General features: G+C 35.8%; 1 protein-coding gene across 1 annotated transcript in view; it reads left to right on the top strand.

Annotated features, from left to right (window-relative positions):
• The window catches only part of LOC149065829 (uncharacterized), a 35560-nt gene extending 22509 nt beyond the window's left edge, over positions 1-13051 (top strand). Inside the window, exon 2 of the mRNA XM_089253589.1 lies at positions 11726-13051. Coding sequence (XP_089109715.1) covers positions 11740-12669 — 930 coding nt within the window. The 5' untranslated portion in view covers positions 11726-11739 and the 3' untranslated portion in view covers positions 12670-13051. The remainder of the gene's footprint in view (positions 1-11725) is intronic.
• The last annotated feature ends 4859 nt before the right edge of the window (positions 13052-17910 follow it).

Raw genomic sequence — 17910 nt, 5'->3', positions numbered from 1 at the left:
TTAAATAATTATTGTATATTGATAAGAATTTCTGAGTTTTTGACTGACAGTTACACAGTATTATATATTTACACCTCATTGTCTTTGCCTTTGAAAGTCACAGAATCCAGTCGTTGCCGTTCTTTCAAGAACTTTCGGTCTCATGACTCGTTTGCGTGAGCGTCCATTTATATTTCTTAATCGCATAGAATTTCATCATTATTGTCCTTCTATTTTATCATGTTTTTACGAAAATAATAAAACACTGTTACTAAGGCCTTATGGAGAGGGATGGGGAGACTTGGGGGAGGGGTCCACTCAACTTGAAATGTGAGAAAATGACTGATATGAGGCTTTTTGGACCACGCGATATTTTCCTCTTTCTCTGAAGGGCATGAGGGACATACAAGCCCTCATACCCAATATGGTATCCACGGTAACCATTATGGCGACTTCCTCAGCGGCTCATGTGAGAAGCAAATCTAAATAAAAGAAACGTAGAAATGAGAGAATTGTTGTTTTTTTTCTGTGAGATGCTAAACCTTTAGCTAAACCTTTCCAAAAATTTTTTTGAAGTTCAAGTTATCGATCTGTCTGTTTTTGCTTCAAAAAATGCTTCAATTAATCTACAGAATTTCTTCAATTGTAATTTATGGGCTATTACTGACTTTAAAAAGTCTTAAAATATATGAACTGATGCACACACACCATTGAATACGAAGGCGTTGATTTTCACTTTCATACTTGAGAAGAGGTAAATAAAAAGTTGAAATCATTGTGTTATTGCATGGATATTCAACTTAAAAGTTAGGTCCGGCTAATTATTTTATATTTAATTTTCTAAGCTTTGTATTTCTAAGCAAACTTAATGTTTTGGAAACAAAAAATTCCATTCACACACGCGCGCACGCACACGCACACGCACACACACACACACACAAAATTTTCAAAATGATTGATGTTGTGGATAAACCTCACTAAATTTCCTCATTTCTACAGTAAAATCGGCAATTTTAACATGGATTTCTATGGGGATCACTCTGTGCGTGTCCCTCAGAGTGATGTTGATGGTGATGATTATGACGTCTCTTCGATTCCAAAGCCTCATGGAATAACGTGATTAAATCTCTTGTTCTATCACTTTGGTCTCCCCCCGCCGAAATTTCAGTTGTCTCCCTCCTAAAAAAATTTCTGTGACTGTTTTAACTATTCGGAAAAAAGGAATAACGTTTTATTTTAAAAATACATACATACATACATATTTTGATGCATACATACATTCATGAAATTTTGGCATAAGGTATTTTGATGTATGCGCTCAAGAATGATATGGAAAACAACAGTGTCACTCTAACAGTTACGGTTACAGTGAGAAAATTTCGAAAATATCAAATGGCAACACCAAGTTTTTTGTATTGGAATGTGATCTCCATTGTGAAAAACCCTAAATAGCGTTCGAACGGCAACTGTAGCATGAAAATCACCGGCGGTAGATAGGCTAAAAGTGAGGACAACCAATAAGGACAGAGAAGCAGCATAAAATAAAGCATTTTATTGTGTTTCACAAATTTTCCTTGTGGAGGACTAATCAGGCTGGGATCTCAGCCGAAGAAACGGTGTGACGAATGAAACGAACATTAATGCTCTGGTGCACGGCAAAGTCCTTTTTACTTTTTCCTTGCCTAGCTCCGGGGATTTTCGTGCTACAGGTGCCATTCCAACGCTATTCAGTATGGAGATCGCATTCCAATACAAAAAACTTGGTGTTGCCATTTGATATTTTCGAAATTTTCTCACTGTAACCGTAACTGTTTGAGTGACACTGTTGTTTTCCATATCATTCTTGAGCGCATACCTCAAAATACCTTATGCCAAAATTTCATTCAGTTTCTGTGAATGGTATGATAGTTAGGGGCCCATATGTCGGGATAGTTTTTTTATAATCACCCCGTATATATATATATATATATTTTTTTAAATTGTATATAGTATACAGTGAAACCTCTATATATATATATATATATATATATAACGATATTCTGCGAACCAAGAAAAAATATTGTTGTAGAGAGATTATCGTTATAGTATTACATCATTACTACAGTGAAACTTGCAATGAAATTTGTCATTGAAGATAGATGCGCCTATAATTTTTTTAATTTCAAACATTCATTACAGTAATCCATTATTCGAACTCCTAATCGTTTTCAGTTCGCATGCTTTGTATTAAAAGCCTACTCCTGAAGGATATATGTAATGACAATACATCAATAGCTGTGAAATAAGCTCGAGACTGAAAGTTTTGTGTGAGCTCAATTAATCAAGTTATAATCACTGTTATTATGGCTTAATGAAATCTTGTAGTTTTCTCAGGGAGTCAAGTGATACGACTCGTTTTTCAAATGCTCATTATAATGACACTTCTTGGTGAAGGAAGTAACACACTTAAGGGGGTTTGGTGCACGCAAATTTTTCAAAAAACACGTTTTCCAATTTTGCAATTTTTAAATGCTATGAAATTTTCTGCGTCTAACTGTGTTCAAGTTTTTGTTCTAACCGTAATAAAAATATTTTAATATAAACTGCTGGCAGGCATTACACATGGAATTAATGTTTTTCACAAAATGCGTTTTTCTCAAAACCAAGTTTTTTGTTAGATAAGAAACACTTTTCGAACACCACTCATTCAAATGTCCTGAAACTTTGTGTCTCTCAACACTAGCTTTTAGGATTTTAATTGTTGGTTATCTTTTTTTTTATATCGAATTTTAATTCCAACAGCATGCAACTTTTTCAAAAATCACCAAAATTTACCCATATTTTGTGCCATAAAAATTTTTTAAATAATTTTAATAAAAAGTCCTCGTGTTAAAGTATGTAACACCATAGTGTTGAGAGACACAAAGTTTCAAGTTTTTTTTGAATTAGTGGTGTTCAAAAAAATGTTCCTTATCAGAGGCGAGAAATACAGTGCTACAGCAAGACTAGTGATTTAAAATCACTAAAGTCACTAAAGGGGGAGGGGAAAGGTTCGACACAGCCAGAGCCGTCTTAACGGCATCACAGGCCCACGGACGAAGTGATTTTTCTGGGGATTCCCACTTGACTAGAGAGAGAGAGAAATACCTGCTATAAAAAAAGAATTTTATACTCACTATCGAAAATTTGACTAGCCATTTTCACGAGGCTCTTTCTGCACTTAAGGCCCCCGGAACATGCCAGCGTGAGCCCACTTGTTAAGACGGCACTGAACTTGGCAAATATGTGAAATTAATATTGATATTTATACTCATAATTACCACACACACACATCCATACTCTATTCCCTATTTTAGTAAGGCTTATGAATTAAAGTAAGCTTCGTTGAAAAGAAAGGGTAATAAAAATAGTCAAGAGAAAGAGAGAGAAGGAGAGGTGCAAAATTACGAAATTTTCCGTATACGTGTCATACAAGTATTATCACCCTCATTATGATAAAACGGAATAACGACAAAAAATGTCGTTATATCCGAGGCAGTTGCGTTTTCATTGACGTTATAAGCGAGGTCCGTTAACATTGTTCTCAATGGGAATTGGTCAGAACCGCAAATTACTGATGTTATAACCGAGTTGTCGTTACAACCGAAGTCGTTTTTAGCGAGTTTGACTGCATATAGAAGAACAGGCCTGCGGGGGCTCCGCCATAGAAATTATGGGCTCATTAGTCAAAAAAGTTGAGAACCGCTGCTATACACAATGTAGCTTGCAGTAACGTAGCTTTTTTTAATGGAAAAAAAAAATTAGCTGAAAGGAAAAAAAAACTTTAACGGAGTACAGCTTACTGAATTTGTGTTACTAATTGTCCATAATAATGTACGGCGATGGAAAATAAATGTTGCATTATTTCCAAGTAAAATTGGTGTTGATCTCATTATAGGTAGTTTAACTTTCGTAAATCTACGATTCGTGTAATTGTTTTCGGTTGTATTTTTATATTTGTTACAGTTTTCGTTCCTCATTTAAACACGCAGTTAATAGTAATTTATGTGGGGTGAGGGGGGGGGGTCGTATTTAAAAATGCAAGTAAGTCTTCCAAGATTATTTGCTCTACATCCTCCTTGTCAAAATGTAATTTTTTCTTCGTGTTTCCTTTGTAAGATTCCATAATTCCCCTTGCTGCCTTCTAGGGGCCATTTAAGTATTATGTCAGCAGATTTTTAGCTATTTTTTGCAGTACACACGGGGGGGGGGGGAGGACACGAAACTTCTCTCCTTGCCATCGTCTCCAGACGATAACAATTTTTTTTGTGCCAAAAATATTTTTAAAAAAATTAAAATATCGGAAGAAAATACATCGATATGTTATTCTAATAAATTTCTGTTAATTTCAATGCTAGTTGAAGGCTAAGAACTCAAAAATTTCTCTTTAAGAAAGCACTTAAGCGGTCCGTGGCACATTTAAAGATCCCTTAAGTGACAGGCACAGTTTAAGAGCAGTTGAGCGGCCTGCACAGTGTAGTTCTACATCACTCACGTTACCCGCGGCACATTCTCAGATTACTTAAGTGATTCGCGGCATATTTACGGATCATTTGAGTGACGCGTGGCACTGTTCCAGAGCACTTAAGCGGGCCGCGATACAATTCTAGAGCTTATAGTGACCCAGACATAATTCCAGAACACTTAAAAGATCCACGGAGCATTAAGAGATAACTAAAGTGGCTCGTTAGAGGACTTATGAATGGAGGAATATTAGTTCAGGTGTCCACAATCTAGAAAAAGGGTTTTCTCGTTCATGGCACACTCAGCAAAGATGTCATTAAGAATTATTTTTTAAAGGGTGGTTGATGACGTCATTCAAACCCCCTTCACCCTTGTCATCAAAAGTATGGGCAAGCATCGTTGGGGGGACCCCATCGATGCTGACGTAATACTTCAATGACTCCTTACCGGCGAACAGTTGATCCTAGAGACATACTTCCAATTAGAAAAAGTATCTGAAAGCAATTATATACTTGCGGGGACCTATAAAAAGTGACGTTATAGGACGACGTTAAAAATGATGACGTTATACTGAGATCTTGTTGCTTTAGTTTAAGTTTTGGTTCATACTGTACTTCCCGTAGCTTTTACGTATAATCGGTGTATGTGACTCGGTACTTTGAGAAAAAATGTCATCGTATAATCCTCGAAAATACAAATTTCATTTACCAATTTTTATAGCCCGGAAAATTAGGCACTAAAAATGGTCGAAATAGGCAGGAAAAAAATCATTTATAATTTTTGGGAGAAAGGAAAAATAACTACAGATAACTAAAAATACTAAAGGTATTAAGGGTCAAAAATACTACTTAAAGGGTCCAAAAACTATACTGAAAAGTCTGTTGCACTCAATCCTTCTATTGTTTTAATTACAGTTTATTATAACTGCATTATTACCCAAGTTAAATTGATTTCAAGTCCAAAAGAAAATGTTACTAGACCCTCAGGATTAGGCCAATTCAGGACCTCCATTACCAGACGCGGAGTCGGTAGGGATAATGATCTGTGGGGATCTCTCACGAGTTGCGAATGATTCTCGTTTATTTGTTGTGTCATTTTGAATAATCATTGTAATTTCTATAGTTGAAACGTGGATATCTTGTTCTATTTTTGTGGGAAGAAAAAATTAATTTTTTTTTAATATTACCACGTATGAGAGAGAGACTCCTTCGAGCGTGGGGCCCTGCGTGACAGCATCTGTCACACACCCCTGAGGGGGAACTCTTGTCAGTTTAATATAACGGTTCTCAACCTTTTTTGACCCACGGAGCCCTTTCCGGTGTATAATTTCTATGGCGGAGCCCCGTACGCCTATTTTTCCTTCACTCATCAAATTTACTGACTTATTTTTATTATTCAAAAATATTAATAATTATTTTTTTTAAATATACTGATTTTTTTATTTATTTTCCTCGAGCGGCCGCGGAGGCCCTAGGAGTGCACACGGAGCACCGGTTGAGAACCGCTGGTTTAATCGAATACTAAATATGTATGTTTAATAAATGTATATAGCCATGGTTGTTTGCAGTGCATTTATGGTGTAAAAAAATAAAATCAAATCAAAGCAACATAGGTCCCAGAGCCCTGTCTGCTCCTACTCCGCCTCTATTCGGAGGGAACAATTGTTATTATTTGGGTGATTAAAGGAAAACATGACTGGAAACATGTTTAAAAACCACAAAATGTACTTTTTCAGTATGCAACTAACAGTATAAAAAAAGAAAATATAATCTCTTATTACATCGTAATAGTATATAATCACAATGATATTAAGTTCACTTATTTTAATGGGTAGGCATTGATGCGTGATCGTGGATGCTCAATTATGTATTTAGATTGACGAATTCACTTCGAAAATTCGGTTATCGTTTTTGAATGACACATATTTCTCGTTTATTGATGTTTTCTCATCGAATTCCCATAACTTGTTTAGAAATATCTCTGGGTGAGACCACACTCCATATAATAATAGAAATGCTTTACTCAAAAAAAAGAAAATTCTATACGAATTTTTATTCTATCTCGGAGATATCAATTCGCCCTAATTTCAAGAAATAGTTCGCTCAATTTGATACGCAGTCCTATTTTTTGAGATGATTTCTTATCTTCATAACACTGTATATCAAAAGCTCATTTCAGGACGAAAGTATATATTCTTTCTCTTTGTCATTCAGAACTCAAATCGAATCAATTTGGTGATACTTGTATACTGTACGTATATGTACTGCATATTCGTTCAAGATATATATATATATATATATCGTACAGTATATATATATATATTTCAGTGTCTCATATAATTGATCTCTTCTGTAAGATAATTGGAGTATACTAAAACACCCCTCCCCTATTTTTCTAGAATTGTATATCACAAACCAAAACCTTTATAAAATACTCTTAGCCATTCCTCTCAATCAAAATAAAATGATAGAATCGTACTTTGTATGTATAGGGTGATCATACAATAACTTCGCCGATTTACAAGCGCCTAAAGGCTGGAAAAGTCAATGAATGCGAATGAAATTCGAGGTTGTATAAGCATTTCACTCAAAAATAAAAGAGAAACAAAAATCTAGCTCTCGCGGTTACGGTTACAACAATCATTCATTCAAATCGAGCCTAACTCCGGTCTATCTCGCCATGGGCAATTTACTACCAATTGAGTTGTGCTGAACGTATGTGTGTGTGTGTAGGTATCTAACAGTCTCAGTGCGTATCTAGTATTGTGTGCTTTTGAATTCTCAGGGCTGCCATATATGAGTGAAGTGTAATGATGAAATATTTGTACCATTTGTATCAGTTGCTCTCTTTGGAGAGACTCTCTTTTACGGTTACAACAACAAAATCTCAAATGGCAATACTCCCTTTTATGCATTGTTAAGCAACTTTGGCATACGCCTTACGGGATCGGCACAGGAAAAAATTATAAATGGCGTTGGAACGGTACCTGTAGCATGATAAACGTCGGCGTTAGACGCAGACAAAAAGAAACATGTGGAAACAATCAATGCTGATCACATTACTGCCGCAGGAAGTCCCCTACTGAAGGGTTAGCGCACCAAACTCCTTGGTGAGATCTTTCTTTCTTTACCTGCGTCCTGCACCGGCGTTTATGATGCGACAGGTACCATTCCAACGCCATTCATGGTTTTTCACTACGGCGATCACTTATCAGTGCATAAGTGAGTATTGCCATTTGCGTTTTTTGAAATTTTGTTGCTGTGACCTCAACACCACGAGAGCAGGGTTTCGTTTCTTTTCTCATTCTCGAGTGCATATTTTAAAATATCTATATCTCGAAAATTTCATTCACATTCATTAATTTTTTCATCGCCGATAGGCAAATTTCATGACCACCCTGTACCTAGAACCTTTTTCGTTTAGAAAGTTTTTTTTTTACGGATGGGGGTCCCCTACCCCTTAGACATATTTTCAATTAAAATTCCTGTATTTAGCATCTGAAAAATGTTTTAAGTAAGAATGAAATGTTTGTTTCTTTAGCGAGAGATTGATCAAAGAAGCATGGCGGCCATCGTCCTTAGTCGACCGAATATGTAGTTCTCCAAAACAGACGCTACTTGTTTTGGGTCAACGGCTTGGGCGCTACGCTTGGGGTCTTTCCGCTCAACTTGAACCCAATAGGCATGAAGCTCTTCCTATACGTGGGTAAATTTATGGACTTTCTTCCATAAAATCGTTTGGCATAAGGTCATTTACTCTACAAATAATGGAGTTACTTCCGGAAAGAAAATTAAACAATACAAACGTTCCATATCATTTTTATTTTATAGAGCCAAAATACTTCCACCCAAGACCTGTCAAACAAAATTTATGCGCAAGGAAACAATCAAAATGAAACACCTCCCATTCCAGTCTTCGGATTTTACTTTTCGTGAATATATAACACCAATCAATTTGCCTTGAATCATTAGGATTATATTTCACGGTTACGTGGGTTAGAAAAAGGTAAAGATGAGGTAATGTGGTGAGTTAGGCTATAGGATATGTGTTTGTTGTTTATGGTCAAATGGTTGAAATTACACCCAAGACTTGAGGAATCCATATTTTATTCTGTAAATAACAACTTAAGCAGTAAAAACAAGGAAAAAGAGTTCAAATGTGGTTAGGGCGTCTAGCATTTGCTTATTGCAATTTTTTTCAGGATCCTTAGTATCAACTCTTAAAAATGCGCAATATATATATTTTTAATTTTGATTATTCATTGAATTTAAAGGTCAAAAGAGAAACTTGAAATTTATTTTTTAGTAATGCAGTATTAAAGTACATAAATGTGTAAATGGTATGCCAATATGTGTGTACTTCCCTTTCCAATTTTTTTTTTTCAAAAAATGTGTGTAAAATCATAAATTTATATGTGTGATATCAGGCACTCAAATTTTTTTTTTAATTGCTTTACACATATGCAAAGCTATGCATTTAAAGGTTGAGGAGCATGTGGACTTGTAATGTGTTACCTCGATCACGTTGATAATAAAGGCATGTCGTCGAGCACACGGTTTTTTTTATGCACTATCATGGTTTAACATACAGCGCACACATTTACACACGTAGTGGTGGTAAACCTTTTCTTAGCCCTTGCCATTGCCAAGACTACAAATATTTAGGCGCGTGTCACTCATTTTCTATCATTTCTTTTATTCAGAGTTGCCAGAGGTCCCTCACATACGGGATTAGCCCATAATCTTGGAAATATCTCCGTGTCCCGAAAAACTTGAATTAAATTTAAAAATTTTAACTCAATTAAATTTGAATTTCTTTTTCTTCTGAAATTGATGCGTATTTTTTGAGACTTTGAATAATTTCATAGGTCTGATTTTCGTCAACCTGGTGTATAGTTTTTACTGTGTATAGATTTTATCGTATACTGACATCAAAAGAAAATACTTCATTTACGACCAAAATAGTTTTTTACGGGTGAATATGGCGGTGCATGAAAATTTACCGATCTTCACAGGTATTTTTCAAAATTTGAAAACTTTTTATGGAAAACCTCCGCATGCTACACTCCGTCGTGCTACTAGATGCACACGTACCGCAGATTACCCGTTCACACATCTTATTCAGAAAGATAATCACTTAATTTGCCAGTTTTTCACTTCGAATTCGGAAGACAGATGATAAAACTTGAATACGTAGCATGCGCTACACTCACATTAATTGCACTGTTAGATTTTCTAATATTAATTCTGATACAGCCAACCTCTTCGCAATTAAAACGGTAGTAAATTGCTTCTGCGGTGATAGATCGAGGACTGTATACAAAACGTAAAGCGCATCGGCGATTAAAAAAACCGAATTGATCTAATATACTCCTAAAATTATCAAAAAAATGTTCCCTTTTGTTTAAAAAAATTAGAACAAGTGAATAAAAACAGATTGTTACCTGATTATTTCCCCCTTCCCTGTAAAAGTAGATGTTTTAAAAGCGATCTTTTTGTTTCCTTTAAAATTTGCGTCCTCTCAAGAAAATTGCTGCCCGGGGTGTTGCCCACTGCCGGTTCCGACCCATCTTGGAATTCTTCAATTTTAATATCACGGGTACAGAAAAAATAGCCCGATGCTGTGCCATCGAATGGGCCGCAACTAGACGCTTGGTCAGTCGAGGTAAGCTCGCATTCCAGCGCCTCCTTGCAATGTTGAAAGAAAAGCTAAAGGGTGAGATTTGTGTCCCCTCTGCTCCTGTTCAGCCTTAGTTGCGGCCCTAGACTGAGCCGCAAGTTCAAAAACGTGAATACGTTGATATTGATACTCGTTTATATCCATTATGTATGGCACCTCACAGGGTGGGAAGATTCTTATCATTTTTTGTTCTTCACAGTCCAAATTCACTATAGAGAGCGTAGCCAGAAATTTATTTCGGGGGGGGGGGGAAACCCAAAGTGATAGAACGATAAACTTGCCCATTTTATTTCATACATTTCAACTGTATTTCCCCACATCTTACTACGGCCTTGATAGAGAGGGGCCTCGTGAGATATCAGATATAAGATAGAGAGAAACGATGTCACTCTCCGCTTTTCATAATGATATTTCCGCTCATAATGATATTTCATAATGATGATCCACTTTTCATAATTTATGAAAAGCGGAGAGTGACATCGTTTCTCTCTATATGTCGCCATCTGGGGGCTAACGTCGTAAGGGCTATTAGCTGAGCTTGGAGGCTGTCTATGCGCAGTCCCGTTCAGCATTCATACATATGCTCTAAGGATTGAAAATGTCTGTCCTCTGTAGTTCAATGGTTTAGAGCACTCGCCCGGACAGTGAGAGATTGGTGGTTCGATTCCCCACAGGGGAATGTGAATTTTCTTTCCGAACAACATCTCGATCTCCGCTTGATTATCCAGGCTTTCGTACTTCAGATATAAGAGCCTATCTAAGATCCTGGCCTAGGGGCATGAAGCAAGATGTGGGGGCCATACCATTTTGTTTATACATGTTTGCACTTGTTTAAGAAATACCTCAAAATTCCAAATTTTGGCCTCAACTAATTTTATTTCAATTTCTTCGCTTGCCGAGTATACAATGTCGATGCACTCAACAGCTGCCACTAAGTCTACTAATTTCTGAAGTCTATTATTTTGGGGGTTGCCCACGACCAGTATTTAACAGGATGATGCATGCGTATTCATCATACGCGGAACGTAACATAATACATCATTATTCATCAATTTCACTTTTGACATGGCCCATCCGTTCACCAAATCGATCGAATACCCAGTGACTCCCAGGCACAAACCACCCACGGCTATGTCAAGTCTACTTTGGAATCACCAAGAAGCAGCATGGATTGACACACTAAATGAAGTAATAATATAAATATACATAAAAAAACCACATTTTTTTTTGAAGCCTTTCTGTTTCAATGCCGAAAGGAACTTGTTGCTACCGATTCCGCATAATAATTATTTGCATGCATAACTATGCATGATTTAACTATTTCACATGCATAACTATGCATGATTTAACTATTTCACATGCATAACTATGCATGATTTAACTATTTCACATGCATAACTATGCATGATTTAACTATTTCACATGCATAACTATGCATGATTTAACTATTTCACATGCATACATTACATTATGTAATTCAACATTCCAACGTATTTTTATGGACATAAAAATTATCTTAACGTAAAAAACAAATTGTTTATGAATTACCTACAAATAATTAATTGTATTTATATTATATTTCCAGAGTCAGTTTAAGAAATGGATAGCTTACACAGACTTGCCAAGCCCCGTGTGATGGATAACTCAGACCCGCGTATACCAATGGCTTGGAGACATCGAGAAATGTCGTTCAATAACCCTTACCACAGACGCCCGTCATCACCATCCATGACATCAACTTCATCTGATGATAGAGAAGAAGTACCTATGGTCAGGCAACCATACAGACCTTTGAGTCAACATAGTAATTTGGAACGTCCTGAAGATCGCATAGACCATTACTCAACTATTCGGCCAGAGAGAGCTGATATGTACTTGAGAGGATCAAACCAATTTTCTTCTGCCAGGAGCGACAGAATGGAATACAGCCATAGACCACTACATCCTCATGAATATATACACCCACTTTACAGAAATAGCAGTGGGTCAACTAATGGTACTCTCAGATCTACAAGAAGTGTACCAGCATTATCTCTAGCTGCAGCTATGGAGGGGCACGACCCATGTCCTGTCCACGGCCATAACCATATGCCGATGCGTAGACATGGTTCATTGTTTGATATAAGATCTCCTCCAGCAGGAGGGCCCCTGAATTTAATTGGTGCTGATAAAAAGAGTTTTCATGGATCAAAGCATTCTCTTCATAGTACTTCTAACCTGAACATGCCTCCTGTTCATTTTCCTTTTCACGAGCCCCCTCAATACCTTCCAGCACATATCAATCCAATGATGCGACATCCACACCACGTTGGCATGATGGTGGAACCAATTCAACTGAGAGACCCATTAAATAAAAATATTGCTCTGCATCGTAATGGACATCTAAGCTATCCCACAAAAGAACCTGTTGATCCATATAGTGTAGAACAAGTATGCTGCAAAGGACACCTTATTGTACTTTGGATAATCCTGGGAGTGGTTACTGTAGGAGTAATTCTTGGTATTATAATGGGTGTTACTATAACTTAAAATGCATGATATATAGTAATGTACTGAAATATATTTGTCATTTTATATGTTGATCTACCACAAAAAAACTGAAATTTTGAATTTTTTCTACATAAGGATACCAAAGAAAAGCTTTAAAATAATTAAACAAACTAATATATTTTTGTAAATCTGATTGCATAAATACTTGAAATTTGATAATTGGATATCATTCAATGCATATTAAAAGAATATAAACATTAAATCAAGGATTTTACTAACTTTTTAAAAATGCATTTCAATGTACTTCAAAAATTTGTCCTAAAAAATTGTTAATTTTTGTTTAGTAATCAAGTTGATTTATATGTTTTAAATATGAAAATAATTATAATTTTTTTTCATGAAAATGCTCAGAACCCCCCCCCCCCCCGAGTTGTAATCTATAATTGTAGCTAGGAATGCTAAGCACAACTTTTTCTGCTGTGTAAAAGAATTTATTACTGTCTATACAACCATATAATACGTGATTATATACCTTAATCCAGGGCTGGAAATGAGGGGGGGGGGGGACAAGGGGCCAACTGCCCTAAGAAGGCAAAGTTTAGGGATAAAAAATGGAAAAATACTACTTCAAAACATGATATATATATATAACTTCTTTATAGAACTATGAACATATAGGCGGAGATAGACTTGGAAGTCTGGGGGGGGGGCAAGATGATGTCGATTCATCTATACATATATGTATTGGATCTGTCGACTTCACCCTTGATGCTGGGGGCAATGCCCCTCGCATCTCCGCCCATGACTATGAAGTTTTACAGTGGACGGGAAGGTGGCAAAATTTAGTTCGCCCCTTCTCTCTCCCCTCCAGAAAAAAATGCTAATTACTGCCCCACATGATTTAGATGAATGAGAAATACTGTAAGTGTAAATAATGTTAATTATAATAAATTATATCTAGTAGAAAATCCAGACCTCTTGAGAGCTGCAATAGTCTGCGTGGACTCAATTATTTTATTCTCTTTATAAATCAAAGCAGTGGAAAAAGAAAAGCTTGAGATTTCTATATATAATGCTCTTCAGAAATTCTTTGCTAAGCTCACTTTTTAGTGCCAGATGTCCTATTTATGAATGTATAGGTCAATGTAACTTAAGCGCAAACTAAAGTACTGGCTGATTGCAATCTTTTTTTTTTTTTGTTCATCACCTTCCATATTTCACCATCTGTTAGTTTTGGATTATTAAAATTTGGACATTAATATGGTTGTTTTTATATTCTGAATTCATATTATTTGAGTATTTTAGTGAAACAACGTGAAAATCAAGTTTTATGCTCACTGAACCAATCAGAATTTATAGTGAAAACTTACAAACCCTATTAACCTGTACCATGAACAAGCATGCATGGATGTGGAGCCCCTCCACTAGAAGGAAAAATATATAAAAGACGATAATGGTTTGTCCCATAACATATAGGATGAATGCTCACTGCATTGTGACCTTTACATCCACTAAGTTGACCCCCCTTCCATTTTAAATCACCTTGTATCTGCAAACGAGTTTCAGGTGATACTATAAAATACATCATGCTTTTAAGAGTATCCAAAAATGTGTAATAAAAAAATTCAATTAAAAAAATGAATTGAAATCTAAAGGAAACTGACTATCAAAATTATACAAGTAGTGAAATTGATTCTTAGAATAAAAATCAAACCCTTTGGTGAAATGAAGTCTTTGATAACTTATGCAAATATAATTTGAAAAAAAATCTTCTACTAAGAAAATCAATGAAGTATTTTTTTGTGTAATGTTTGTATATAAATGATGTTTTTGTAATTTTGCTAATATAAAAATTATTATACAGGGTGGGCAAAAAGTCTATGTAGAAACTTTAAAAATTCATAAAATCATAAAAACCAAAAAAATAACCGAAATAAAAAAAACGGTTTGCAGGGTTAGCATCGCTAGGTCACAGAATTTTTTTAAGACAGGAAAAAAAACTAAAACAAACAGCTGATAGTTGGCAACAACGTACACTAGTCAAAGAAAAGATACGCAAATAACAAACAGAATGCCTCCAAATTGTTTATTACAGCAGTTTGTTCCATGACCACCACCACAGGAGATAACACATTGCAGTCACAAATCCAGCAACCGCAGAGTGCAGCAGGTCCACATACACGGTTTACAATGGCGAACTGATTGTGGATTAGGAGTGCAAGTTCTTATAACTGCCTCATTTGCATATTTCCACCGCAGTCGCTCGTACCAGCGCCACCTATCGGCTGTTTTGAGTTATTTTTTTCCTGTCTTCAAATTCCTGTGACCTAGCAATGCTAACCCTGCAAACCGTTTTTTATTTCGGTTATTTTTCCGGTTTTTACTCATTTTTAAAGTTTCTACAGACTTTTTGCCCACCCTGTACCACACTTATGTGTCAACTATTGTTCGATACTGTTGTACTGTAAACCTTTGCAACTTTAGTGCAGATATTGCACAATTTTGAATATGGCATCCTTACTGTAATAGTTAACATGATTCCTGGAGGAAAATATAGCTATAACCCTCAGCTTGATACCATGACTGATTATTTGAAATTATATATAAAATAAATAGGGAGAGACATCATTCTGTTGTACTGAAGTTACCCCACATTATACGGGGTATCTTTTGTAAAAGCCTTATTTTCTACTCTGAAAGCCATATTATTATTCTCTGATTGTTACCCCAATATTAGCCTGTAGGAATTCTACAGGAGTTTTACAATAAAAAGTAGTAATTTCTTTAGTTTGTTTCTTAAAAGCAATGTTTTTCGCCCAGTAAAAGTTCTTTTAAAGTTTAAGAAAAATTAGAAATTTTATTTTATACAGCTTTTGACAATTAAGTAAAAAAAATTAAATGAACCTAAATAAAAAAAAATAAATAATAAGGCAAGTTTTAAGCTACTTTTTTTTAAATGGGAACTTGTAAAAGATTTAAAATTTTTCACTTGTATGCAATGTTTTATTTAAAAACAAAAATAGGTGAAAATTGTACAAATATTAATTAAGATTAAAGTAAACCTATTTCTTCATGTCGACTAGAAATAAATTATCTTTAATGTTCTGGGGTGTAGGATATTTTTTTATCAAATTCGTAGCAGGGTACAAAAGTTTGCCCTCTCTTTGTTGGGTCACTCCCAATATTTTCCTCCCTTCTGCATAGAACATATGAAAAGAAATTGTTCTAAAACTACCAAAATTTGGACAGCTATGTCCTAATGTTACCCCATCAACTGTAATATGTTTATATTTTATTAGGTAAAAAGTTACCTAATTTAACATACAGAAATAATTCAAACAGTATCATCATCATCAATCGGTGTCCCAAGAGGGAAGAGCTTAGGCAATTTTGCCCATCGCTCTAATACCAAGTAGTATAACACAAATTATGGGTCATTTAGATGGGAAGAAGTGTCCTGTGGATTTCCTGGACGTTTTTGCAAGTGTTGGAAATGAAAGGCTAGAACCTGTAACTGGGACTTGCAAACAATATCGACCATATATAAGTAAATGAGGAGGCTGCTCCTATCTGTGATACCATTTCAAGGGGAAAAAGGAGCAGAGGAGATCTCTACATGAGTTTGAATCAGAGCAGAGAATCAATACTCACCATGAGTTCAGATGTTTAGTATAATTAAGGAAACTTACCAAGTTGTAAATGCTTGCTGCATTTACTACTTCACTTAGATGATCATGAGATGAACCACATCACCTACTTTGGTAATAGTTCCTTCTCAGGATAAGAATGCAGGGCAATATCCTACATCGTGAAGTGTTCATCTTCTCCACACACACATAACAGATAGACTAATCTGTATAGCCACAGTTGTGAAGACTTTTTGCTAGGTTAGTATCACTAGTGAGATGATTTGTATAACCTGCCAAATCGGTTTCCTATTCAGTGAAATAAGTTTTTCAGCAATATTTGGTTGGTTTCCCAAGGCAAGTTTGGCTTGTGTGCAGTCCTGCCTTGAGCTTCATTGCCAATGCTTATTTTCTATCCATTGTTTAACATCTCCTTTTATGGTTGACATGGAAAAAGGATAGATAGGCTCACACAGGACCATATAGCTAGATTTGCTGCCTCTTTGGCTATTTGATCTGCAAGTTCATTTTCATGGAAGTTTACATGCCCAGGGACCCAGTAAAGGTTGATATTATTGTCACAGTTGAAACATGAAATAATTGTCAAGAACTATGAATGCTGCTTGGCTATCAGAGAAGATAATGATTTGTTTATTATATCTTTTTTAGAAATAATATTTCAGATAGCGTAGCCATTTTAAGTACCTCAGCTTGGAAGACTAGTTGTTTTACCAAGATATAAACGTATCTTATGGTAGTCATGATCAATTCCGGCAATGCAGAAGATTGCTCCAACACCAGTTAATGGAGCCATCAGTGTAGTATTTGATATTCTATGACTGAAGTTACACAGGCAGAGACAGACTTGAAAGTCTGGGGGGCGCACACGATGATGTCGTCAGTTCATATGTATGCACACATATACATTAGATCAGTCGGTTGTGACTTTGTCGCTGGGAGGGGGAAATGCCCCCATGCCCACCGTATCTCCGCCCATATCTAGTTGGGATGGTATCAATAATGTCAAAAAATTCATTTTCCCTACGTATGTAGATGGTGTAATTTTTGATAAAATTTGTTATTTTAAAACAGGAGTCTTTTCACATTAGTAAAGAAGGAATTTATACTTTGCCCAGTAGACACTTGTCAACATTGTTTTTCAAAGTGTGTTTGTATCCCATAAAAGGTCAGTAGCACCAGGTACCATTTCTTTCAAGCCTGTACATGGTTTCAAAAGCTTCTCTCCTTGTAAATACCATCTTAGAAGTGGAAGCTTGAGAGCAGTTTTCGAGAACAATAGAAGGGAAGCTGGGTAAAGTTCCTGTGATTAGAATGGAAGCTAATCTTTGCACTTTTTGTAGAACATTCTCACAAGAGGTTTTGACTAATGCCAGAACATACATCCATAACTTAGCATTGGGCGTGCAATAAGTATAAATCCACTAGTAGTTTTGGGTTTAAACCCCAGGTTTTTCCAATAATTATTTTGCACAGCATAAGCATATTAGTGATCCGCTTAGTTCTTTCTTGAATATGAAATTTCCAGGAGAGCTAAGAGTTCAAATAGTATCCAAGGCATTTCACATTGTCCCTGGGATTAGGCTTCCAAGTTTCCATTTCCTGTTCCATGTAAATATTCTATTTTAGCTTTTCC

Source organism: Pholcus phalangioides, unplaced genomic scaffold (assembly GCF_987345545.1).
Source record: "Pholcus phalangioides strain wild (caught in Gottingen) unplaced genomic scaffold, Ppha-v1.0 ptg000039l_1, whole genome shotgun sequence".
NCBI lineage: Eukaryota > Metazoa > Arthropoda > Arachnida > Araneae > Pholcidae > Pholcus > Pholcus phalangioides.
This window is presented reverse-complemented; position numbering and strand designations above follow the sequence as displayed.